Source organism: Photinus pyralis, unplaced genomic scaffold (genome assembly GCF_008802855.1).
Source record: "Photinus pyralis isolate 1611_PpyrPB1 unplaced genomic scaffold, Ppyr1.3 Ppyr1.4_LG3a, whole genome shotgun sequence".
Lineage (NCBI taxonomy): Eukaryota > Metazoa > Arthropoda > Insecta > Coleoptera > Lampyridae > Photinus > Photinus pyralis.
The window spans coordinates 2055565-2082751 of record NW_022170509.1 but is presented as its reverse complement, the minus strand read 5'-3'; the positions used below and the strand labels follow the sequence as shown (position 1 = coordinate 2082751).

Sequence of the window (27187 nt, the reverse complement as noted above, 5' to 3'; positions counted from 1 at the left end):
AAATTGGTGTTAGGAAATATAACTAAGTATAGGTACCATATCATACAAAGAAGTAATATTCACATTTTTATTTGAGAACTTTTCCATGAGTCATTAGCAGTAACCGTATAAATAAATGGAAATCATAACAGTAAGTAAAAGTAACAAAATTACATGGACTTAATTAATTAAATAGAATAAATAAAATCGATATATACCTAGTGCAAGTTATAGAATTATACATGTACAAATATATACAGACGGATAAGTGACTTATTTAGGATCACACGAATAATGTTTCTATGATAGACTTATGTATTTACAAATTTTGTTTGTCTATAGAACGCTTATCTTTTTTATTTATTACGTTAGGAATATTAAGGCATGGTTTTCCAAAAAAACGGCATCACATTGTGACAATCGACGATAACTATTACAAGGGTTTAATAAAAAATGTGTAACAGTGTAAAATCAAACCAAGTATAAATAAAATTTTCTTATAAATAGGAAGAAATATAACTGTGAATCACAGTGTCCACTGCTAAAAATCACTCAAGGCACAATTAAAAAAGATAATGTTGTAAAAAAAATAATAATTTTAATACAGATCGCATATTCTGGAATACACCAGTAGCGTTTGACTAGAAAACCATAGCCACAGTAGCATATTGGTGTTTCGACCTACTTATTTGAAGTATCTCTCCAGTAAGTAATGTCGGTAGTTTTTCAATTTCTTTTTCACTGTCGAGGCCTAGAGCAATCGCTGGTACATTGCATTTTATTCGTTCTAAAGTAACCACACATTTTCTTGAGCGTAAGCAACTATTAGCAGCGAGATACCTTAGTCCTGTAACTTTATACTAATACAGAAGCTTTTACGTCTAAATAAATTAAAATCAATCAGTCCTAGTGAGTAGCATGTCTCTTTGGGAAAATATTTTCAGAGATCTCTAATTCGTAAAGGATGACGTTTGCATTGTAAACAAAAAATTGGCAAATATCACATTTGAGTTTTACAAAAGCTGCTTTATGTACGAGCAAGCGCAGATCATTTGCTTCAAATCGCTGCTTTTATCTACCGACGTACGTTTGAATGTACCGGATTTGAGATTGTTTTTTAATATGCTTTGTTTCGTACTATTAGAATTCAATTGCAAAACAGCTTTATTGGACACAGATATCTTTAACTGTTTATGCTGGTTAATGACCGCTTGTAAATCCATTCTTTGGCGATCTAAACGAGTCGAATTTTGTAATACGATGCTACTCCCAACGCGTCTTAGGGAGCCAGTTAGCATAGTCATCGGCTTAGGATGTAAGCTGTAAATCGTCGGCGTTAGGGGAGTCGCCGACTCCGATAACTTTGGCAAAGGTAAGGTGGTGCTGCTTTGGACTAATCTCAATTTGATCAGTTTTCCGTTTCCAGTCTTTAATTTAGCCGAAACCTGTATAATTGAACAAAAGTATAGATACACTGCATACGTAGTCAAATTTTAGAATTATAAGCCACAACCAAAAGTCAAAAATCATGCCACAAAAGCCATCTTACAAGTAAGTTAGTAAAGGAGCGATACAATACCTTAGTTCACATTTGCAAGTGTACAGGGGCCGTTGCTCGATGTGGTTTGAGTGGTTGGAGTTCCTCACCCAAACCCAAACTATAACAGACGCAAGTGAGCGCTCCAACTAAAGGCATTTGTACAGTGAAAGATAGTCTGTAATGGTGGAAAGAAATACACATAACAGGGAAGCGGACTATGTCAAATCAGACCAACGAATGGGCGAGTTCCTGGAGAGCTAGTAATAAAAAAGTGACCCTCTTAGTAGTTTCTGCATTCTAGAGGTCCACTTTGGAACTTTATTTCTTCCAACATGGAGCATAACCTCTTTGCATATTTCCTCAATCCTAATTGCAGGCCACTAAGCCTCAACACAACCCCAAAAAAAGGAAAGCGCATTTCGGACGCTGAATCACTGCATTTGCAGGTGCGATATCGGAAAAGTAGGTCTTTGCATTGTGTGTGTGTATCTGGTGGTTTAAAAGTTTAAATTTAAAACTCTCAGAATTTTTTCTGCCCACGGTTGGCAGCCATGTCTTATTCCCTAAGTCGCTCACTGACTGATCATGGGAAGAGACTGCGATTCGCGCAGTAGATATTGGAACGCCAAGTTGAGGAATATTTGTTTCGGATTAAGCACACGTTTATCTAAGCGAATACGTTAATAAGCAGAATTGCAGAATTCGTAGAACGTGCAATGCATCCACAACGCGCAACTGTGTGGTGTGGTTTCTCCCAGTTGTGGTGAAGGCAGAGCGGAGAGCAATGGGCTAGTCTCCAGTTGAGTGTATGAGTCTAGCTTTGGTGGATTGTTTTCTAGTAGGCTCTTCTGAGTCAAGACATGAATGGGAGTACTACTCCAGACGACCTGGAAGTTTCTCCATGGAAATTTTTCTTTTACCACTGTCAGTAAAGCATCCCTCCTAATTTCATTAAATGCGTTTTTGAAATTAATTTTCCAAAAAAATTTGGGAGTCGAATGCTCAGATGAAAAGTATCTGAAAGCCGTGTAAGCCCCTGCCTCTGCTCCACCCCTAACGCTTACACCCAATGATGAGGGAAAAAATCAGAAATTCAGATAACCATTTTTGACACAAGGCGTCTCCACAAATTCTCAAGTGCAATGGCCAGATTCCTCCTGATTTTGTGTTTTCGGAGCTGTCAGAGACCCCCTGAACATCTGGACGAATTTCTTTCGAAACTTGGCCAGATAACATGATATTTGGAAATATATGAAGGGCATCTGTGTTAGCAGAAATAAGGTCCTTAAAGATTTGTGGGCCAAGCCACCTAGCAGATCCAGGAGGAAATGTCACGGCTCCGGTTAATTCTTTGGCCTCAAAATGAATCACAGCCTGTGGGGGTAATTAGTTAGATTAGGATGAGTGGAATGCTTTTCAAGCAGAGACGCAATTGTATCGCCAGAAGTCACCAATCATAGCCGTCTGAAAGCTTCGCTTCAATTTTGTTTCCCAGATTTGTGTTACCCCCAGTTTGAAACTCATCTTTAGCCTCGTCTTCAGCTGCGAGATCACCTGATAATTGAACAATATCGAGCGAATCCTTTCAACCAGCCATCTACATAATCTTTAACTCATTGGGATAAATTCTTGATTCGATCTGATTTTCCTTCGAATAGCAGTCGAAAATTTCAGATTTCTTAATTGAGTACTTGAGTGAAATTCTAAGATTCTTAGAAATCCTTATTCAACGTGCTCTTCCAAAAACGCATTCACTTTTAAGACTTTGTAAAGTATCTGGAAAATACACTGAATTGAGGAAACCGCATTCCGTATAAGCGGCAATGGCCCAACAGGGTTTCTGCGAGCCGTAATTAGATCCAAGTTGCAAGCACTACCACAGCAATCACGTACAAACATCAGCATGCCTTGGATGCATGGGCGAGGAGTTAACATACACTATAAGCTACCTGGTCCACCACCAAATACATAGCTTGATGTGATATTCAAATATAACACAAAATAGAAGTCTGACATGGACCGGATTGGTGATACTGTGCGTGATATTTCTGTAAAAACTAGGGAAAACTCAATTCAGACCAAGGTGTCAGACTCATTTATTTTTTAAGCACATTTTACAGCAAAAAAAAAGCATCTGTTTTCAAATTAAACATGCAAATGAAGAAGTTAACAACTTGCACCATTTATTGGATAAACGAAATACAACGACAATTAAAGAGGAATGGAACCTACAAGGTTATACACACTCACCATTTGCTTGCCGGAATTTTCGCTTGTTAATAGAATTGTTGGCGGTACATTTCCGTCGTTTGCAGAATTTATTATTTGAATACTTTTTATAACGTGATTCTCTCGTTTATGCGTCTTAGCAGTATGAGTGGAGGTATTGTGATTATCATGTGGCAGTAGCGGAGTATCGGAAAACTGAAAAAAAGATTCATGATTATTTGTCATCGGGAGGAGCTAATAGGATCAGACTCCTCTACATATGTAGCAAACATGATTTCTAAAACATTTATGTAGTGCGTCCCATTATTGTGGGTGAGGATCAATGTTAAGTGGTCCTTGATGAGTTCCTTAAACATACGCGCATTGAACAGTGAACATTGAAAGTGTCTACCTACATTTTGATTGTTAGTTTACGCATGCGCACTCCCAAATTTTAACCGTATGCGCCAACACGCTTTTTTAAACGCTTTTTTAAATCGGATAAAAACTACCCGAAAAATCCACAGCTAATAAAAACAGACTGTTTCATGTTAAAGTCAGCAAATAACCTAAATCCTAAGAGCCAGAGGGCCAGATCGAGAGTATAAGTGACTGAATCGAGGATCAGTAACTACTGGCCCTAACCTCGGAGCACCGGGCGCCACCCCGTTGTATTAAGTCGCCTTACACGTGTGCAGGGGGTACAGTGCGTGTGAACATTTATTTCGTAAACTTTCCGGGACAGCACTAGGTAAGTTAAAAAAGTTGAGGCAGGAACCAGGGGGCTCTAAGCAACCTGGATTCCCATCTACTGAAGTGGGGAGCTCTAAGCACCTACCGAGACTGTACTAAGACTAAGATGCAAAAGCGATCCCAGTCTGATGGCAGCACTCCCAATGGAAGTAGCTCGAAAAAGACAATAACTGGGGCTATAAAGGATACTGGAATCTTTAGCAAAGCAGCGACAGGCTTCAGAATGCCTTTTGTCCATGAGACCTGGAGGGAACGCTGTCGGAAGAGGAGACAGGGCAAATCAAAGCCTTGATCCTTGACAGAGTAGACGCTTTGTCTGGAACACAACCAACTGTGTCAACCACAGCACTTCAAGAAAACACCTACTTGGAAATGAAAAAATTAGACAAGAGGAAGTTACGAGGGTTCGCCCTATCAAAATTCCTGGACTTTGTTAAAGATACAGCCATCCTTCAAGGGTAGATAATACCGGGGGAGCAAGATAGATCAAAAGGTCGCAGTGCAGCAACCGATTGGGACCACCCCTAACACTATAATAAGTTCATAAGATGCCTGAATATGAGATCAAGTGGATTGGGTTTGTAAAGCATTTCTAACTGAAATCTCGTTTCAAACCTGCAGCTTTCTGTAATTTTTTAGTGTTTTTTAAATGGGCGTGTCACGAGTTGCAATACCAAACTTTGACTTTAAAAAAAGGAGACAAACTTTTAAGTGATGTTAAATGGAAAGGGGGACATCAATTATAACCCCCATATAATCCTTGTTTTTTTTTCTTTAAACTTAATCGATTCAGAAAATAAAATTTGAAAAAGAGCTTCAATTTCAAGAGTTCTTAAGCTACCTCACTTTGTACCAAAGATCAAAAGACATAAATTTAATTTCGTGTTTCAAAAATTTGTTTGTAGGGGACGGAAGACAGCACAAAGGGCCCAAATGGGAGAAACTGTAACAACACATTGCAATGTCAACGAAATGGTTAAGTATGATACGTAATTTTCGATTTGTTTATTGGAGGTACAAAAACCCATATGCAGTGTTAGCGCAGTACAAGACCAAAGATTATTATCTTTCCCGATTTAACCTCATCATTATTCCAAAATCTCGAAATTAGTCGGCAAAGTAACACGCTTGAATTATCCACATCAGGAGTTGATCCAGTCATAGTGCGATGAGAGAGACTTATCCTAAGGAAATCACCTATTAAAGATACTCCGGAAAGTAGCCTGCGTCTATTTAAAAATAAAGGTAAATTAAACAAAAATAAAATACGGGACACATTTGACCTTGAAGTCGGAAATTTCAGTTAATCACCTCAATGTAGCTTTGCATCCATAAATCCAACCATACAACACCACACAATAGCCACGCCTACTCAACCAAATCGAGAGCTACGACACCTTTTTTATTAGGAACTGGTCAATTTTAAGTTCCCCTCCCTGGTAAGCCTGATGATATATCTGCAGTTTCAGATGGCCAACTCGCTTTAAGTGGTAAAGAGAATACACCCAAGTACGACATTGAGAGTCCGTTGTTTCGGACATTAAGCGTATAGTGAGTTGGGTTCCTAGAGCGGTCCTGGGTGAAATCTCGCTCCAGACCTGTAGAGGCAAAACTATATCATTTGCAATTAAAATGTAAAACTTAAAAAATAACACCAAAGTATACTTGGAATACAGCATATAAAATATAATCGCACGAGACGCAACCACATGGTGACACAAATTGTCAAATCGTATATTGGAAGTACAAAAAGTCATATACGCTGTTGGCTTAGTACAAGATCCAAAATTCTTCATCATTATTCAAACAATTTCAAAATAAGTCAGCAAAAATAATGCGCTTGTGTTATCCAAATTAGTAAGAAGGAAAGAAATGGCCTACTTACTCCCTTCTTTTCTTGGTCTAGCAGTTCAAGGTCGACTGTAAGAGGTTGGTTCGGCGCTTGGCAAAGAAGGTAAGTAGATGATCTAAAGATACGAGGTGTGTATGTGTACCTTTCGGTTTATCCCCATAAGCAAAGCTCAAAATCCGAAATTAGAAACCTGAACTAAAATTGAAACTTTGTTATAAACTTGCGCGATAACTGAATAAAGAAAATTATTATTGTTAATAACTAAATTACTTCACCACTACGGCGGAGGCGAAATAAATAACTTGAGTAAAAAATAAAACCAACATTAAATTACTTTTAAAAAAACAAGTTAACCCGTTATCCAGACATTATACAGGGTGACCAAAATGGAGTATTCCAATTCAATGAGTCGCCATTTCCAATTATCAATTATGTAAGCGCTTCAGCAAAGTGTAACACCCTGTACATCAGTAACGAAGGGTTTGCAAACCTATGTTTATATAAACTTTTAGTCATAAAATAAGCCAAAGCGCTTCTGTATTTACATCATCATATTTGGGAACACCCTGAATACAGGAATGCCATACTGAGTCAAGGTTCTTGTAGCTCTACAAATAGCGAAGTTATCGCAAAAACGTATGTATTAATCATGTCAACTTTAAGTGCGAATATCTCAAGAATGGAATGTCAGAGGAGGGGACTCGCAAAGGGCTATTGGAACATCTGGAGAAAGCATACTTATTGCTTAAGTCAAAATGGTTCATGACGTCAATAATGTAAAAAATTGAATAGGTTAAATGATTTCAATATTAATTAGCTTTAATTACCCTGCTCAATGCGCAAATTTCGTAGGATTTATTTTAGGTATTCCGAGGATAAAGCGCCAAACTTCCACAAAGTAAGGGGTATATAAAAACGTGTTTATTATTTTTTCCAATGAAGCCATTTGTAACACCCTGTACATAAATTTACATTCCGGAAAAAATACAAATAATCATGATTATGAATAAGAAACTTTGTCAAAATAAAAAAAAATAATGAATTTGTTGAAAATACCTAGCTTACAAAAAAAAACCCATTTTGAACACCTTATATATAATCTGTCTGGGTAACCGGTCACCTTGTGTCAGTGTTTTTTTAAAGGTAATTTAGTATAGAGACTATGCATGCTCTGGGGTAAGCCAAAAAATTGCATGCGTCCACTTGAAAATACATAAAAGCCAATTAAATAAAAATAAAATATTTTTCTGTTGATGCGTAGTCATGCCCACTTAAGTCAAGTCGAAAACAATAGCACTTTTATGTCAGACACATTTGGCTTTGATACAGGAAGAGAATAGTACAGAAGTCAGTTCATCAGGAACCAATCATGTATTACCACATAATAGCCACGCCTACTCAACCACGTTTATGGCCCCTTTTTTATTAGGAACTGGCCAATGGTAAGTTTCCCTCGCTCATACAAGTCTGAGGACATTGGGGAGCTGTTATTTCGGACGGATGTGTACAGCCAAGAGGAATCCCGAGGAAAATCCCGCTCCAAACCAGTAGCTAGATGTTAGCTTTGAAGGGCAAACTACAAGATTTGGAGCGACATTAAGCAAATAAACTGTTAGATGCTGAAATGGAAAACATTTGATTTCTAAAAAAGCAATACTATATCAATAAAGTGATCACTAAAAATATGAATTTTCTATTCCAGTTTATTCGTAGCGCCATGAGAGATGCTTCCTGGAGGAACAGTTGATCACAGTAACCACGATGTCGGACAAGTCGAAAAGCAGCCTGCGCCCACTTAAAGGTAAAGGCAAATCAAATAAAATATTCCTTAGTTTAAGCCAAGTCAGAAACCAATAGCACCTTTATATGGACACATTTGACCTTGAAATGTCTGCCACCTCAATGTGGTTTTGAATCCATCAATCTCAAGAACTAACCATGTATAACCATACCTACTCAACCAAATGGAGAGTAATAACCCTCTTTTTGATTGGAACTGGTCAGATGGAACACAAGGATTCCCTTTGTGCTAGGAACTTGGACAATGCCTCTCCCAAAGAATCCAGTCGATCATGTAGCTACCCTTTAAAACATTAACAGTTCAAAACTCATCAATGCAAGGGAAATCAAATTTGAATTTCTGGCAATTTTTTGAATTTCTCTGAATTTTTTTCAGAACTTAACGAGCGCTTTAAACAGACTTTTGAGTCAACTTGATGATGTCGATCTCCAAGCTGAAAACCAAAACCCGCATTCTCTTCCGCAAAAGTCAAAATCGAAATGGCACTCAAAAATGTTTACCTTGTTGGCGGAACTTTTATCGTAAATTAACTCGATATATTTAATTCCGCTTTTAACTTCTTGCTTCGGCGCTATATTGAGAGAAACGTTAGGGACATTCCGATGCTTCGACTTCAATTTAGCCGTCTTATATTGGGAGATCAACGAGTCTATGCTTGTGGAACGACCGCGAACGGCACGTCTTTCAACAATCTACGAACAAAAGCAGATTAAAAAAGTACAAGCACCATGTATATGACCTACGGTATGATTGGCGCATGTAATTGCCCTCAGGCATCTCTGATTATTATTATCTACGACGCCGCAATGCTTATCGGGATCGAAATCGCTCTTTTTCTTTTTCAACTTTTTATGTTTGTGTAGCTCTAGTCTATCCTTTTTAGGTTTTAAAATACTAATGGCTGGTACGCGAACAACGGTTGGCGAAGTTTGGGTGGGTAATGCTGAATGTGGTGCCTCACTAGGAACTTGATCAACCTCAATTTTAGCGGGTGCATTCTCTTGCACTGTTTCCACTGGTTGTAAAACGGGTGGAAGTAAATTTTCTATTGCAGGTACAGGGCTAGACACTTCAATATTCTAAAAACAAAAACTTTATAATCGCCAACACGTTTAGATTAATTACCGAAAACAAAGGAGGTGGAGGAACATTTGGGGGTGGAACCACTTTCTTCTTGCTCTTATGCGAACTCTTTTTTGGTTTACTTCCTGACTGCGGCGGGCTAGTTATCGGGATTAAATTAGATAACGACGTTTCCAAATTGGAATGCTTAGAGAGCATGTGGCTTTTTAATTCGTGAATCTTAATCAGTAACTGACATAGCTTGCACGAGAAATATATCACAGGATTAGTAATGCCATTTTCGAAACCAAATGTAAAGATGTATTCCCGAGGTAGTAAATATCTTGTGTCCATAACAGAATTTACATCGGAGCTCGTAATTGGCACTAAAATTAAATTGGACTGCAATCGAAGAATGTGTAATGTGCGAACTTACAATTTTCTAAATATTTGTGAGCGGCGGAATTTTTCCACGTTTGGCCATTGAAGTTATGCAGCGCCAAATGATTTTCCAACATTTTAAATCTACAAAATAGTTAAATGTAAACAATATGCACTTGACAGTAAATACACTTATTGACCATAACCTTAAAGTTTAACTAACTGGTAAAGGGATTGTTGACGTTCCTTATTATCGGTATCGACGGTATCACAAAACTAAAGTAGAAACGCACTGTTCAACAGGATTATAAACAATTAAGTTAAATTTATCCCAAATTCATGGCTTTAGGTACATGTTCATAATTAACAACAAAAGTAACAATTGGAGGTATTAACAAACAAAAGATCCACAGAATGATTCGAAACATACCTTGTATAATTTAGTTAATAACAATATTGTTTGTTAATAAAGAAAGATTGTGATAGATAATGTACAATAAAAGAAAAGTTGGCAAATAATAATCTCTGCCAATTTACGACACACGTCCTCCCGTGCGCATGACGTCAACTAACACTGACTACGAGCGGTAAAATGGTGATTTTTTGAAAAAGATTCGGCTCCGACATTTCCACCGATACATTACCCTAAATAGGAAATCAATACGAAAATGTACCTAAGCTTTTAGAAAAAAATTGCAATTTTTGAAACGGGGAGTATGGAACGCCGTTTTACTTTTTATTACGAAAGTTTACAATGTAACATTATAAACAACAGTTAATTTTATTTCCCGATTTATTATGTTTGTTGTTTTTATGTGAAACATTAAATATGTTTGTTTAAAAAACTTCACTTAATTGAAATGATGTATGAATTATATAGCAATGTGTATAACGAAAGTTTAACAATACAAATCAACAAACGAATACATAAACGAACAGTAATATAACTAACTAGAACTAATTCAACAAACATATTAATTCAATTATTGAAGTGTTGTACAAATATTCCCAACAATCATTTTAATTCAACAATCATATTAATTCGTGCTGTTAAAATCGGAAAGCATTATTTAAAATGATTGTTGAATTAAAATGTTACATGAATTAAAATGTTTGTTGATAATTTTAATTCGTATCTGTGATTGTGCGGAAGTTTCAGGAACTATCCTTTAGTGTATTTGGGTACGTGTATACTAGCGCCTAATTAAAATTATCAACAAACATTTTAATTCATGTAACATTTTAATTCAACAATCATATTAATTCAACAATCATTTTAAAAGATTCTTTTACTACGTCTAACAATAAAAATTTATTTGTTTGTTGAATTAAAGTGATTGTTGAAAATATTCGGCTTCAATTTTCAAATCGTCGAATTTATATGACTGATGAATTAAAATGTTTGTTGATAATTTTAATTCCACATTTAAAATGAATGAATTTTTACGTTTGTTGGACAAACTCGTTTTATTAATCGAAGTATTTCTTGCAATTCAATTTAATTGTTTGTTATTAATTGTTTGTTGAAATACAGTTTCATATATACACTCATTCAATATAACAATATAATTCATTTCACATTTTTATTAAGTAACATTTTTTAAACAATCATATTTAATACGTAAAACAATAACAACAAACGTAAAAAGTAGAGGCATACGATTGACTGTTATTTAAAATGGCACATTGTAAAATTTTGGAATAAAATTGTACAAATATTTTCAGAGAACATTTTAATTCAACAATCATATGAATTCATGCTGTTAAAATCGGCAAGAATTATTTAAAGTGATTGTTGAATTAAAATGTTACATTAATTAAAATGATTGTTGATAATTTTAATTCGTATCTCTGATTGTGCGGAAGTTTCAGGAACTACAGTTTAGTCTATTTGACTACGTGTATACTAGCGCCTAATTAAAATTATCAACAAACATTTTAATTCATGTATCATCTTTATTAATCAACATTTTTTTAATCAATCTCTTAATACGTAAGATAAAAACAACAAACGAAAAATTTAGAGACATAAGATTGACTGTTATTTAAAATGATACATGATAAAATGTTGGTATAAATACTAAAACGGCGTTCCATAGGGGAGGGAGTACACCTGTATGTACACTAAAAGGGTGACACGTGGATTCTCTAAAATCTAAGCAACATGAAACAAAAGGTACAAAAAATATTTAAAGCCCTTGCAGTAGACCCAGAGAACAAAAATGTTAGCATGTTCGTATCACAAAAATTACAGTCCTCACAGTAAACCGGATTGTGTAAAAATGAGTTATCATTCAAAAATTTGACTTTTGAAGGGGCCTGGCTATCCTGTAAACAAAATCAAGCAAGGGAAAAATATTTAAAGTACCTCAAAAATGACAACTCCCAGCCATAGACGAATTGTTATATAGGTATATAAAAGTGAGATTTTATAAAATACTTGCAATTTCTGAAAGAGGAAGGGTCTATACTTTTATATGCATTTAAAGGGTAGACTTTCTAAACAATATCAAACAAGGAAACAAAAACATTTCAAGTGTCACAAAAATTACAGCCCTTACAATAAACGGATTATTATGTAAATGTGAGTTTTCTTAAATTGTAATTTTGAAAAAAGAAACGGACTAGGTATACTTTTATGTGCACTTATATTGTAGCTTGTGAAACACAAACTTGCAAAAGTAAAACAAAGACACCAATATACAATAATATTATTATATATTTATTATATTTTATATTATTATGGTTTATTGGTGTTTTTACTTTACTTTTATAGTTCAAGTCGTTCCAGTGCCTCCAAGGAAACAAAAACATTTGAAGTACCGCAAAAATTACAATTCTCGCAATAGACGTATCGTTATTAATTTTAATTTTTTAAATATGGAAAAAGGCTATACTTTTATATGCACTAAAGAGATGCCTTGTAGATCCCAAACACAGAATGAAACAGGAAAACAAAAATATTTAAACTACCAAAAAAATTACAGTTCTCACAACTGAACTGAAACGCAATTCGTTTGCTTACATAGCAAACGTCGCCTTATTCTCGAAAGATCTCGAGCGCTTCCGACTATTCTAGAACGTTCTCGAACAAACACGGCAAAATTACGTCACCTCCGCCTTCGATCTTTATCGCCGATGACTAATCTTTCATAGCGCCTCGATCTCTGCGGAAACTTCTGGAATGTTCGCTACACTGCCCCTCTCTTTAAAACCGTTGCTTCTCGCAACACGGATCTATAGCACGCACTTGGTGGCGGTACTTGCATGAAGATCCCCTCGTGCATCTTGCATTCTTGAAGCCAAAACAATCTATCGTCTTACGAATCCTCTGGGATTAAAACAACAAACCAATATTTCCACCCCGGTTCTCTATTATACCACTTCCCGTCGCAGGGTTCCCCACAGTTTCTTCCTGGCCAGTTTTTTTACCAAATTTTAAATCACACGGGAACCGGATTTTCCTATTAAATATCACGGAAGCTTGGCTGGGTCTGTCCGGTAGTTTCCTCACAGCAGAACGCTTCGCCATCAGGAACAAGATAGAAGATATTGATCCCAATCACGCTGACGGCCGGACACAACTTTTGACAAGTACTTCCCGATTGTCCCACTCATACATTTTACCATTCCGTTTGGTTGTGTAAAGCAGTGGTTCTGGTCTTGCGAACGCCCTGTAATGCAGGCTTTGGAATAGTGCCGACTTAAAATTTCGTCCCTGGTCACTCTAAATCTGAAAAATATTCCAACAGATCGCATCAGCCAATATAATCGTAAGTAGGTAGGTAACCCTATGCATTTTTTAGCGAATTTTTTAAGAATTAAAAGAATGTGCTATTGTTTGCGTTTTGTCCGCCCGTACGGACCCACTTCTACCGTTTTGAACTACTTCTAGGGGAATGATCCTAGAGTCCTGGAATTTTTTGCAGTAGGTAGCCTATACCTTGAAGGTATGACAGACAGCCATCAAATTTCGCTGCCTAAAAGGAGCCCCCGCCCCCCCCCCACCCCCCGAAATATTTCCTGAGATGTTTTTGAAAGTAAAACGTGCATTAACTTTTACATACGACAACCAATTGGTCGTGGTCGTGAATTGGATATCGAGATGCGGTTTTCGGGAGATTGTTTAGGCATCATTTAGCTACTTTTTCATGAAAAAAATCAAACCAACGCATTTAATTTTGTTGAGAAAATTAACCATTTCTGTCGGAATGTCGAAAAAAGCCCTCAAGCGGCGATATGTGAACCTAACAAAACTTCAAATATTATAACATTTGTAGCCGAAGAATAACTCATTTCAATTAAACCGAGTTTGTTAAAATCGGCTCAGTCGTTTCGAAGATACAGGGTGTTTTTTACGGAAACCTTTGAATACCCCCCACCACTTCATTTTTAGAGATACAGGAAAAATTGTCAAACAAAAATTTTTTGTTAGGTTAATATAGCGGAATTCACAGAAAAATCACTTTTTTAGATTCCAGATTGCAGTTACGCCCCTAGCGGCCATTGCAAAACCTTAAAAATATTTCCAGGTTTTTCTCGTGGCCGTTTTAGTAATAAATTTTTTTACCGCAACAGGTTCCCAGATACAGTACCTCGCATTCTTATTGGCCACCCTGTATAACCTTCCTTTTCCCAAAAATCGACTGCACCAAAAATTTCTCGGGAAAACACTTTTTCTTATTAATTTTGGTGCGTAGAATCCAAAACAATTCGTACTTTTTCGATCAGACTTCTCAATCAAAAGTTATAGACAAGAAACCAATTTCGAAAGAAAATTCAAAGGGCTGTAACTTTTGAACTATTAGCCCAGTCTTGGAACTGTTTGAAATTATGGATTCTACAGGCCACGTTCTATAAGAAAAATTTGTTTCCGGGACGATCTGAGACAAGTTTTTTTTTGTGGCAAAAAAAAGGAGGTATACCTTCCTTTTTTCCAAAAAACGACTGCACCAAAATTTCTCGGGAAAAGACTTTTTCTTATTAATTTTGGTGCGTAGAATCCAAAACAATTCGTACTTTTTCGATCAGACTTCTCAATCAAAAGTTATAGACAAGAAACCAATTTCGAAAGAAAATTCAAAGGGCTGTAACTTTTGAACTAGTAGCCCAGTCTTGGAACTGTTTGAAATGATGGATTCTACAGGCCACGTTCTATAAGAAAAATTTTTCCGGGTCGATCTGAGGCAATTTTTTTTTCGGGGCAAAAAAAGGCAGTGTATATACATTCCATTCCAATTATAACAAATTTTCGTTGGCATATCACGCAGATATACAGCTCTGGCCTTGATCAATCACGGAATTTATGCAAGTCTGGTGAGCGAGCCGGATTGGGTCTTTTTCAAAGGTTTATCAAAATAAACGATTTCAATTTAAACGAGGGAGTTGCTTCCCCTCAACTGAACTCACAACCCACTTACGCAAATGTCACCCACTTCTGTAAACACCCTACCAAAGATCAAGCAATCGTCTTTTCGACAGTCCATGGTTACATTATAGCTAGGCAATTTTCCTACCCAAAAATGTTCTCTATGCTTCCAGAATTGCAAATAATAGATTTTGCCTTTACTTATCATCCAACGATATGGTGGACACCACAAGCACATCAACATCAATGGAACAAATATCGAATCAGAATCACCCCTGCCGAAAGACTGGTCATATTATAATGTATGTCCCACAATCCCACACTGTATTATTGAGGAACAAATTACTAAAATTGGCATAACAACGATTTAAAAAATGACACCATTGAGAGTTGGTATGGCAGAATCGGAATATAGCCATGTCAAGTTTTCGTAGAAAAATCTTCATTAATCCCCTCGAAAATGCATCTACCCCAAACTCCTTCACTACTTCCCACCTCCTGTAGACTCTAGACATTTGACTCATGTACCTGTGTCATCATTAGAAAGAGTATCCAGTAACACTAAATCTTGTCTTAATTGACCATACAAATGCTATCCAATCACCTTATACTGAAGACGCAGTTCTTGACGTTATTATAGTATTAAATCAACCCAGTAAATCGTAATTGATTTAGCCTTGACTTTTTGTTAGATTGCGCGAATTATTACTTTTGTCGGCCAACAAATTTTCCACTGTCATATATTGCGTTTTGGTTATTGGTGAACCGTCTTTCCGGATACCAAATTTATAAGTACTTAGTGCAAATTGTATTATAATTCTATTATAACAAATTGTAGAGAATAAACTTCCCTTACTTCTTATGGTGACTATTAGTCTAAACTCTAAACATTGCCTCCTGGCACCAACCAGAAAGCAATACGACTGGTCGCGACTACGACCAACAACACTCTTTACTGTCTACTTTGGAAGAGAATAGGGTTTCTGGAAATTCGTCTTTCAGCAAGACGTCGTATTTCTCGAAAATCTATGAAAAGGCTTTCAGATCATGAAATACCACTCCCAAAGTGGGTTTCATCTAGTCCGGATCTTTCGCCAATCGAGAGGACAGCGGACAGAACTATGCCAGAACTCAAGCACAGGCTCCAGAATATTTGAGATAATTTCACTCCAGAGGAGTGTCAGGATCTATTTTTAGTGCTAATTCTAATTATTAAACTTTCTTATGTAAAATATTTTCAAAACGCTACCTTTAAACAAAACTGAATATTGTTCGCTTAACGACCTTGGTTACGGACCTAGGGCAAAAGGAGTTGTACTTTCCCGAATTCAGAATTTTCGATCTTTAACTAGGAATTTTGAAAGACAATATTTCATGTGGCCTTTCGTACCTAACGAACGTAATTTTCGGAATGGAACGAAACAAGAGTTTTCCCATGCACAGGATGTTTATCTTCAGCAGGCAGCGCGATAAAATACGCACTACCCACGCGTCTTTGATTTAATGGGCGTAATTGCAAGTACAATAAAGTACACACGCAATTTTGTGTAACAGCGTAATAGCTTTTAGCAATGGGAATTTGAGAATATTTGAGATAGCATATAGTATGTATTCAACCCTTAATAATAAAATGTATGGAATAGTCCCGCACTACCAGCTTGCCTTCCGGTGCCGGTACCAAAACAGATGGGTACAAATTTTGTATTTTATTATTACCGAAATATTGAAATGTTGTGTGTAAACGATTTAGAAATGCACTAAAATGGCGCACTTTTTAGTTGGTAGCCATTGGTGGATATAGTATCAATCAATATCTTTCGAATTCATTCGGTGCGGGAAAATGAACGCTTCTGTTCGACTTGCATCACATGCAGCTGCAGTTGCTTTAAAATGTTCAAGTCGATTAATAAGTAAATCTAGCGTTTCCGCCAACCTTGGTTTTAAAAAATTAATTGTTACCCTCAACCGCTAGCTATTGATTTTTTTGTAGTGTTCGCATCAATTGATAATCTTATTACATATTTGCAATTCGAGTACTTTACTGATGCGTTAGTAGGGTAGGGGTGTAATTCACGAAATTTTGCGGGATGTGGTCGCGGAAGAAATTTAAAATTGGTTCGCGCTTAGGGTTGAGCGGGTGTTCGGGTGTAACGTAAATTAATGCGTGGAACGCGAATAAATTGATGGAAATTTTGTTTTGTTACAAATATCGTTGTAGTTTACATTAGCAAACGCTCGTGTGATAAAATCCACCCTAAGCAGCTGCGAGGGGGGTGTGCGGATAAAGCGTCCAGCACGAGGGGCGCGCGCAAAACCACCTGGCGTCGCGCGCTCCCCATTCAATTCAGTATCGACCGCCTGTGAGTTTCAATTTCATGGAGCGATACTAATCGAAACTTAGCGCACGATGCCAATTCGACCTCAAAGTGGTGTTTTGGTGATTCATCAACAGTGAAATAGTTTCGTTAACATGGCTTAGTTTATTATTAGGCGGATTCGAATGAATTAAACAAACATATACCGTTGATTCGTCAACGCCGCGATGCCCGACGCAGTTAAAAACAAAGTTACAATGCTTTTTTTACAAGAATGGTTACGATAGTGTCATAGTGAAAGAACACAACGGGAATCAGTTTTTTTGCAACATGTGAGTGGGTGCAGTGATTTGTGCGTATGATGATGGATAATATTGGTAAGATGATAGAACAGCAGGCACTAGGTGAACAGGCGGTCGATTCTGATGATACGAGCGCGCATGCGGTGGTGAATAGCATGGAGGCACAAGGAGTCCGCATGAGGTTAGTATCACGCGCGGTGGTTGAAAGACGTCTTGTTAAACAAGAAGAGTCGGATGGCACGTTATCTGTTATCGTGCAACCACAAGAAGACTCCCACGACTCAGAATTACTCAGTCCGGGGAAGTTGTCCCCAACGTCCGTCAGCGTGGCCAACATGATGGACGCTGGGGATTTTCGAACCTTACAACCTGAACCCACTTATCAGACTTTAACTTCGGTGAATGGTAGAATGTCGCCGCCAGGTTACAGTCCAAATTCGTCGTACGCTACCCTAACCCCCCTTCAACCGTTACCGCCAATTTCCACCATGTCTGATAAGTTTGCTTATGGACACGCTAGTAACGTGACGGGTTCGTTTACGGTTATGCAAAACAATGGTTTGGGTATAGGATTAGGTTTGGGTTCGGTTAACGTTAATACGGCATACACCATGCCTAACATGGGTATGACACCGCCGCACAATTACTCATCTCCGGGAATGGGAATGCAACAACAACCCAGCCCGATAAGCCCACAAAGCGCATATAGTCAAAACGGGCTGCCGTCGCCTCAAAAAAGTATGTCACCTCCTAGTTACGACTCGCCTTACGGAACTCAAAGAGAACTAGTAGGTAGGTCGCTCCAAAGTCCGACGCTAAGTCCACCTTCGGGATCACTTAACTCGCCTGGTGGTACATTAGTGACGAGCTTCAGTGGTGCAACACTAAACGGTCTTACACTTCATCATAACCCACCTGCACTCGTACAAATAACGGCACCACAAAGAGACTGTTCGCGTTCGCCTCCTGTTTTAAGTCTTCAGCAAGCTCCGCCACAACAGCAACCTCAAGCTCAACATCAGCAACCTCAACAGCAAACGACACAACTTCAGCAAATACAGACCAAATCGACAACACCTAGTTCGCTCAGCGTCACCACAATAACGGCAGACGTCGAGGAAATTAACACGAAAGAGCTGGCGCAACGCATCAGTGCAGAGTTAAAACGTTACAGTATACCGCAAGCAATCTTTGCTCAACGAGTACTGTGCCGTTCACAAGGGACATTATCAGATTTGTTACGAAATCCAAAACCATGGTCGAAGCTGAAATCCGGCCGAGAAACGTTTCGAAGGATGTGGAAGTGGCTCCAAGAACCAGAATTCCAGAGAATGTCAGCGCTACGACTCGCAGGTCGGTATATTTTCTTTAATTTTACATGTATTCAATTGTACTGTGACCCTCTTTTACGCAACAAAGCAAGAGCTTTCAGTTGGAAGAGGGTATCTGAAAACGTGTTTAACGTCTTGCAAATGTTGCATAAATGTATTACCTACTTTCATTGATAACACATGCTTTTATAATGTAGGCTAAAGATTCCCACTTTCAATTTATTATGATAGATTATTCAAATGCGGTAGTTTTCAATGAGGAAAATTTCACACCTGATTAATTACATTGAAACAAAGGACTATCTGCATAATTTTAAATCGAAAAGTAGGAACAACGCCGATTAAATTTCAAAAAAAAAAACGGTAGCTACACAATACTTCCGGGTTTATGGTAGGTAAAGTAGGGGTGAATCACCTATATTTGTTTGTCGAGTACCTTTGAAGTAAACACCCTATAGGAAGCGACATATTGTTAGTTCTCACGAGGCTTTTAACCACCTTTATATGCACTTTTTGTTAGAACCTATAAATCCCTTCTTGATTTAGGTATCGAGACAGACACTACTAAAAGAAATGTTTATTGTCATTGAATGGCGTAATTTAATGTTGAATATTTAGTAATTGTAATTGTTGACTACTCTCTTGTTTTCATTGCAGACTGCCAGATGCGCAATGTAAACGTGAGGGCAGTCAACCCCAAGCGAAGAAAACCGCCCTCTTCTTCATGCTAGTGAGTCTATTTGTCTGTCTGTCTCGATGTTCGGGCCGGCCCGTTGCATGATCCTTATATTACAAACAGTTTCACCTTAACGGTTTAGAAAAAAAAAATGTGCACGTGTTCACTGTCAACAATGAATGCATGCAGCTTCTATTAATTTAACCCTAACGTACTAAACGGCATGGTATCCTTTACTTGTGGAAGAAAAATGGCAAGTAGTTTACGGGTGGCTTTTTATTTGCCTTTATCCCTGCCGTGTCTCTTATTTTTTTTATAGTAAGACGTCGGTCTCGATACAGGATAGGATTTAGCTGTTAATCCCACCGAACAAAAATTATACTCCTTCGTCCTTTGCTAATCACGTTTACGAATGCATGTTAAGCGCATGATAAACTGTGGTGTCCGAAAAAGGAAACGAAATTTTCTGCTTTAAGTTGTTTCTGCCCAAGTAGGTATATAAAACCAAGCTGCTCCGGCGATGAGTATCTACAGTTTCGCCTTCTGTTTTAGATTCCCAATTTTAGGTACTAAGCAGCAATTAATTACACTTTGCTAGTATTCCACCCGATATTCATTGTTACCAGTCTAATCTGCTGTATTTGTTTTAGCTGCACAGATCCCACAGCGAGGCAGTAAGTATCTACATCTCCTTACTTTAAATCCGGTAGTAACTGCAGCACCAAGCAGAATATTTTGGAATTCGCTTCACATATACACAACTGAGTGTTAAGCGCCACTAATGTTTATTGTTATAATGTAATTTGTGACAGGCAATACGAGGGACACTGTCGCTAAATTCGACCAGTTTTCTGTATTCCTGACAATCTGCAAGTGTGCCACTGCCAACTTACTCATTGTGCAATTCTTGTGCCTTTTATCGTAACTATGCCACATATGAGTTTAACAAAACCATTGAACCACAAAACCTCTCCCAAAAAAATTTTCAAAACCATGGAGACAGGAACATTTACTCCCGTGGATGTAACACAATCTGAAACAAACACCGGCATTTTCTTTCTTGTTCCTACTACGACAAATTGTTACCTATTTACGTGTAAAAGTTTTGCAATTGTCCGATAAGCCGAAATAGTCAATATATTGCTGAGAATCTGCAATCTGCAAGCGCCTTGTGGTATTATCAAGTCTTAAAAGAGGCTTTCTGCACAACCACAAAATTATTCCCAAAGCCATGGATAGGTACAGTGGAACTCGGTCGCGTTGAAGCAACATATTCTGAAACAAACGCCAAGAAGATATTTCACACAAAATTTTGATTCTCTACTCGTACCTAAAAGTTTTTCCAATTGCTCGATTCGCCAAATTCGACATTCGCCGCGTTTCTAATCCTGTCTGCGTTCCCGAAAATTTGCAAGCAGTTTATTAAAAAAATGATAATGTCTATCAACGGAGCTCATTTTGGTGTTATCAAATTTTTTCAAATGAAATTTCCTTCATCAAGCAAAGTTAACAGTAAAATGACCTTTCCGCGTATATATAACCATGGAGACCCTAGAACATTTGCACCCCCGAAATCAACACAAAAAAGCTCATACGTGCAAGGGTAATTTAGTTCATTTCTGTGGTTTTGACGATCAAAATGGAAAGGAGGACCTCGGGGAGGACATAGGGGTTTATATAGTAAAGCGCCTTTATTACCCTAACTAAAGCGTCTTTGTATACCTAAACCAGATAACAGTTATAGCAGAGAACCCACGCTAAAATTTGGAAAAATATACACCAATTGCAAACATTTGCAAATCCAACAGATAGGTAAGGATTACTAGATTTAATCCTTATCGACACCACCAAAATTTCAAAATTCCGATCTCTATTAGATCGAGTTTGTCAAATCTCAATAAATGCCTAATAATTTCATATCAAATTGGTTTCCTTACTATTTTATTATCCCTTCAATTAAAAGCAATCAACTGGTAACTATAGTTATTCCCTACCTGGAAAGCGTAATTTACCACCTTCCTCAATAAAACAGTCAAGATTTCAGGAAAATCGACCAATAGGCAAACAGAATAAGACTGCGTGTTAGCAGGTAACAATCATAGACGAATGCTTCTTGTAAGACCCCTACCACTTTTCCTTGTACAACCTCCAATGAATTGCCAAAAATAAAAGCAACCGCAATCTTCAGATTTTAGCGATTTTAATTTTCAACAACCAGTTTTACAAACGCATGCCCGAAATCACGTCTTCAATCCGCCTTAGAAGTATACCAATGCTACCATTTGAGACCAAAAGTGTCTTTCTAAACCGAATAGTTTGCAAACTACGATGTTTCAAAATTATATTAATTTTTCGCGCCCGGGAATTTCTCTGAAACAGTAGTTTTCGATCAATATTTAACAGATGCCGCAAACGAGAACTCCAAGAGCTAAATTACATTCATTTTCGAAAATAATCCCCGATAAAAACGGTATGGCTCCGGTTGTTGATAGAGAATTCTTGCCAAAAACGACAAAATCGGAATCATCAGCGTGCTAAAAACGTGCAATGCATTCGAGCACATCGGCTACAGTGTGGTGCTTATAAGAATATCCATATGCTCATTGACCATTGCCTTTGGTGGATCTTTCTTAACATCCGCTTTCTTTATCTACGAAAAAGTGTCCGTTGTTTGGAAAAACAAAGCAAAAAAAGGTTGTGAGCAGCTGAGTTTCATGCAACAAGGTGACTAGGCACCATGCTTTAAGGGCTTTTGCAGTAAGAAAAATCGACCGTGTATAATCGAGCCCTCAAAAATATGCTTCATTTCCAGATATGAAACTTAAAAATATGAAACGCTAACTCGACTTAGGTTTTTAACGACAGAAAACTGTGGCAAATATGGTCGAATCCATTTGAAATAAAACTAATTTTGCAGGGCTAAAATCTGAAGGAAATTTCGTTGTTTTTTTAAATTGTTACCAATGTTGGGATCGAAAACATTTGGTCATAAACTTAGACAAAAATCCAAACTACCAGATCTGACGAAAAGACCCCTCGCGGCCCCTGCTTTCATGTGACAAGGCTACTAGACCACCCGTAACGTTTTCTTCTGCTAGAGGTCATAATTTTGGGCATCTTCTGGGCAAGTTTCGAAGCAAGGCATAGATATTAATAGGCGTAAATGTGGTGACGTGACGTTTTGGGCAAGTTATTCTTTGGTGCTACATCGATATATTTTTAAGAACTAACAGTGTCATAGGAAATCGAGCAGACTGACGGATGGACAAATGGACCATAATATCGCATTTTTATTTTCCTGTTAGGGCGTGGATCACCCATTGTTTTGAATTGTATAGTGTATAGACAGTAAAAGTGAATGTTTTTTGTGCGAATCTAGCAGTGGCCCTCGTATTAATAAGTAACCTCGTTAAGATTTTAAATTTCTGCTATCCTTAATATCAATTTTTAACATATTCCCTTTTTGATTCAGGTTGCAAGAGGAAAGACGATTCGAGCAATTCGGAACAAATGCCTACCCCCAAGAAACCTCGGTTAGTTTTCACAGACCTCCAGCGTCGTACACTACAGGCTATTTTTAAGGTATAATAATAAAATAATAATGGCGCGTTGTCGATTACTATATTCAATTTTCAGGAAACAAAAAGACCGTCAAAAGAAATGCAAGTGACAATTGCGCGGCAATTGGGTTTGGAACCAACAACGGTTGGGAACTTTTTCATGAATGCCAGACGGCGATCTATGGACAAATGGAAAGATGAGGATCCAAAGGCGGCGGCGGCGTTGCTACATCAACAGATGTCGCCCGATATGGATCCAGATGATCACGATCAAGATGGAGATTTGGACAATGATGTGGAAGAGCATGAGGAAGTGTTGTGACATGCAATTCGTGACGCCATTTGTTGATGCTGTGAACACTTATTTGTGACGGCATTCCTATCCTTAGAATAGTTTAGGTCCGCCGACTTCGATAGAAGACGATAAATTCGTGAAATTGAAACGTTGATCTAACCATCATGAGCATGGATTTCTTACTGTTAATGTAAAAAAAAAGAACTATTTTTGCAAACATTAGAGAGAGAGAAAAAAGTTTAGAGAATTTACTACTTTTGACAATAACATTTATAATGTTTACGACCTTTTTTTAATCACACAGCAAATTCTTAATCGAAAAATCACAAATTTTCATTTTTCTAATTCGACCACGGATAGGAATGTTTTGGTAAGGCTTTTATTTTATTTTTTCTCAATTTAAAAGAAATTGCTTCGAAGCGCATGTCTCGCGAATACAGTTTTGTTATTATATTTCAGAGTACCTACCTTGTTTTTTTAGAAACCCATGGAGCCATTTTCCGCGATCATGCTCTGGCAAATAATACAGATCGCAACCCACTATACCCCATCAGACAATGTTGTCAATGGTTTTATAACCAAACATATTTGACCATTGGCCACCAGAATTGTATGTATTCCTGTATACAAATAATTTTTGTATGTTATAGTCAAGGAAGGGAAAAATTGGGTGTCAAAATTATGTTTATCTAGGTTTGTTTTTGTTAAAGTTATGGAATAGGTTACTGGGCCAATCACTACAGTAATTTTTTGTTCCGTTGGGCTTCTAAGAACAACTATCGCGCATTAAGACAACTGGATCTTTTATGGAAGACCCTGTATAAATTTGCTTTGTTTGTATATTCTGATTTTTGGCCTACACGTTAGCGAGAAAAACATACGCACATTCCCCACCTGACCTTCCGTATTTTAGTTGAGAAAATGAATTTTTATTCTATCAAATAGAGGCTATGTTGGTGAAAAATATATACCTAGATCTCACTGTTTATAATTAATGGCACAGTCTGTAAAAACGAAAAAAACAATCGCGGAGAATTATTAATGGTTTTTTAAAGACCCATCCCATTTGTTACAAAATTTAAAAAGACCTAGGCATAGTTTATTGGGGCTCTAGGGGGTTCTTCTCGCGCGAAAAATTCGACCTATTAGACGCGTATGAAGTTATAAGTCAAAACAGTGTTGTAAATTTGATCGCAGTACAGATGAAGAAATGTTAGTGCAGGGGTTTTATTTTCCAAGGCTTATTGTTTTTAAATTCTGAAGCATTACCCCGTAAAAAACAGATTTAATCTGAGTCGCCATTGTTTGCCGTTTTCTGTATTGCATAACTTGCTACTATGGCTATTAACCTCGTCCGTAGTTTTAATAATAACAAAGACAAAGTCCCTTACCTCACAGACTGGCTTTTTTGAACCATTCAAATATCAAATCAAATGCGCCGTCCATACTTTTTTTTTAGTTGTGGTTTGTTCCTCAAATTAGCAAATTTTACCAAAACCTTCCAGCCTTAATTTTCACAAGTCCATACAAAATAAGCACACATTTTTTGTAACGTATCAACCGCACTGAACTCTGTTTGGTACAACTTGACGAGATATGGTATTACCTACATGTGAACATGGTTTTTGTAGCTTTGGTATAAGACAACGTGACGTAAAAGACTAGTAGCTAAGAGTTAAATATATGAAGTGTACGTATAGGCACAGTTCAAAGAAAGAAGAAAAAAGGAACATTTCATTTTTCATTATATAAATCATGCTCGTGGTGGCAAAATCATATTTTTTCAATTATTAAACGTCTCCTTATTTCGAATTGTGTATTTGACCTTGTATACTATTTTTATTATATGATATAGAACCCATTTTGGAAGCGAACTTTTCGTTAAAAAATTATTGGGTTTTGATTCTTTGCCTTAGTGCCTATCTTAGATACCGTACGAATATTTGTCATTGAACAGCCCTGTATTTAATTAAAACTTGGTACTTACTCTGCGGCGCCATTGAATAAATGGTAGCGCTTTTTCATGAGTTCACTTTTCAGAGTGAGACCAAACTCAGTGATATATCTTAACTTAAAAGGCTCAAAAAGTAAACATTCCTCGAGTTGGTGAACACTCTGTTGTTATCATTCCATCTTCATATTAGCGATTTGTGCATTGTGTTGTATAAAACGTTGTTTACGTGATAGTTATTTTTTTTAATATTATATTGTATTATTGCTATTATTATGGTAAGGATTTTGTTTTAGTGATTTATGTGATTGTTTAGTTTTAAAAATGAACCTTCCAAAGTGAAGTTAAACTTAATTTGACTGTGATCTACTATAATTTACTATAATGGGAAATCAAACAGGTCAAATACATTTATAGTTTTTTTTTAATATAGCACAAGAGATCGATTCAATCTGACCAACATGTACAAATTTTTTGTACTATTTCGATTTTCTGTGTAAAGGATAGTTGATTCGTCAAGTCGGCGGTATTTTGGCAGAGTGCCCAAAAAGAGCACCTAGTCTACGTACCAAAAAATATTTTTTACAAATTATTTCATGTATTATATACTATAGTGTAAATTAATTCTGTTTAAGAAAATTTTATTAGTCTTAGAATATTTTTTTCAACTACAAATAATGAATAGTAACAAATGTGTCTTTTAACTTAGTACAAAATCGCCACTTAGTTTATCAATGCGTTATGTTATCGGTATCCCATTCTCGCAACGATCGCAAAGACAGAATTTGTTACTATTTTTTAGAAAGCGTAAGAAATAACAGATAAAAATAATTTCGTAAGATTTGTTGTTAAACTTTATATGTAAATATACCAGATATGATATTTGTATTTCTTCAAGTACGAACACAGAAAATTGTTTCCTACAGAATTAGCGTATCGAGAAAATCTGAAAAATTTTGTGAAACGCTTTATTTGATAGCGCGTTGATCTATATCTCTAATAATACAATGCATTCGCAAGTTTGTTGTTAACCAGATTAGTATATCACTAATTATTTGTGCGACAGAAAAACAATCAGGTGGCGAATTTGGGTCACAATATGCCTTAATACCGAGTAGAATATTATTTAAGTCTAGTCTGCACCTAGTCTGATGTGTTTCTTTTTAAATTAGTTTTAAGTTCTAGTCATTTTGTACTGCATTTAGTTAGGACGTCGTGGATGTTTCTGCGACGGGCGCTGTACATTGATCACCCTCTGGACAAATTACATACTCGGGTTTTTTGGGTGTCGAATGCTTCTGAGTCCCATCAAAACCTAGCGGGTTGCTGAAGGTATATCTTTTACGCAATCTTCACCTACCTATTAGATTCAATGGCACCCGCTAAATGTGTGTATTGTAATGTTTTGCACGACAATGCACTTTTAATTTATACCTGAATCTGGGGGGGTTGTCTTTTCAAAAAAAAACTGGAAAAATGGATAATATTATGCTTATGTATTGTAACAGATACAGTTCTTCACATCTCATCGATTGTTGACAAGATTCCAGTTAATTTTTAGTGCAATAGCAAAAATATGTAAAAAAAATGGCAATATCATATCCGATCGAGTGTATTCGTGGATTTCACGAATTTACACAATACTGTAGAAAATAGCGTTGATTAAAGAAATATTTAAAATACTTTCGGGGGTGTTTTTTTATCATCTTTTAATTGGAGAGGTGGATTGAAAACGGCGGATCGATATGGAACGTTTCGAGCGTGCGCCCCTTTTCCAAGAAGCATCGTTATCGTACGCATGCATCCCTGGTCG

General features: G+C 37.0%; 2 protein-coding genes across 7 annotated transcripts; one reads left to right on the top strand and one right to left on the bottom strand.

Annotated features, from left to right (window-relative positions):
- Positions 1–53: 53 nt before the first annotated feature.
- LOC116165422 lies at positions 54–10161 on the bottom strand. 4 transcript variants are annotated; one of them, XM_031479858.1, is made up of 8 exons: positions 10007–10099; positions 9783–9852; positions 9632–9720; positions 9259–9581; positions 8877–9212; positions 8634–8825; positions 3770–3943; positions 54–1424 (listed from the first exon to the last, which is right to left on the bottom strand). In XM_031479858.1, the coding sequence occupies exons 3-8, from the start codon at positions 9711–9713 to the stop codon at positions 993–995; spliced, it is 1539 nt and encodes a 512-aa protein (XP_031335718.1). In that variant the 5' UTR covers positions 9714–9720; positions 9783–9852; positions 10007–10099; the 3' UTR covers positions 54–992. The 4 variants fall into 4 exon arrangements, with proteins under 4 accessions (XP_031335718.1, XP_031335719.1, XP_031335720.1 ...); XM_031479859.1 differs by lacking the exon at positions 9783–9852 and having other exon boundaries at positions 10007–10161; XM_031479860.1 differs by lacking the exon at positions 10007–10099 and having other exon boundaries at positions 9777–9957.
- Positions 10162–16881: 6720 nt separating this feature from the next.
- On the top strand, positions 16882–27056 carry LOC116165995 (hepatocyte nuclear factor 6). Of its 3 annotated transcripts, XM_031480801.1 has the most exons (5): positions 16883–18914; positions 19550–19622; positions 20219–20242; positions 23041–23150; positions 23205–23338. In XM_031480801.1, the coding sequence occupies exons 1-4, from the start codon at positions 17618–17620 to the stop codon at positions 23147–23149; spliced, it is 1503 nt and encodes a 500-aa protein (XP_031336661.1). In that variant the 5' UTR covers positions 16883–17617; the 3' UTR covers position 23150; positions 23205–23338. The 3 variants fall into 3 exon arrangements, with proteins under 3 accessions (XP_031336662.1, XP_031336661.1, XP_031336660.1); XM_031480802.1 differs by lacking the exon at positions 23205–23338 and having other exon boundaries at positions 16882–18914; positions 23041–23151; XM_031480800.1 differs by lacking the exon at positions 19550–19622 and having other exon boundaries at positions 16884–18914; positions 23205–27056.
- The last annotated feature ends 131 nt before the right edge of the window (positions 27057–27187 follow it).

Bases quoted from the DNA above. Each gene is read 5' to 3' on its own strand.
- LOC116165422 (XM_031479859.1), bottom strand. From the start codon at position 9,713: ATGTTGGAAAATCATTTGGCGCTGCATAACTTCAATGGCCAAACGTGG. The intron at 8,826-8,876 runs GTAGGTCATATA...TTTTGTTCGTAG, and splicing joins TTACATGCGCCAATCATACC to ATTGTTGAAAGACGTGCCGT. The intron at 3,944-8,633 runs GTAAACATTTTT...TCTTTTTTTCAG, and splicing joins ATAAAAGTTCCGCCAACAAG to TTTTCCGATACTCCGCTACT.
- LOC116165995 (XM_031480800.1), top strand. From the start codon at position 17,618: ATGATGATGGATAATATTGGTAAGATGATAGAACAGCAGGCACTAGGT. The intron at 18,915-20,218 runs GTCGGTATATTT...TATTTGTTTTAG, and splicing joins GTCAGCGCTACGACTCGCAG to CTGCACAGATCCCACAGCGA. The intron at 20,243-23,040 runs GTAAGTATCTAC...TTTTTGATTCAG, and splicing joins ACAGATCCCACAGCGAGGCA to GTTGCAAGAGGAAAGACGAT.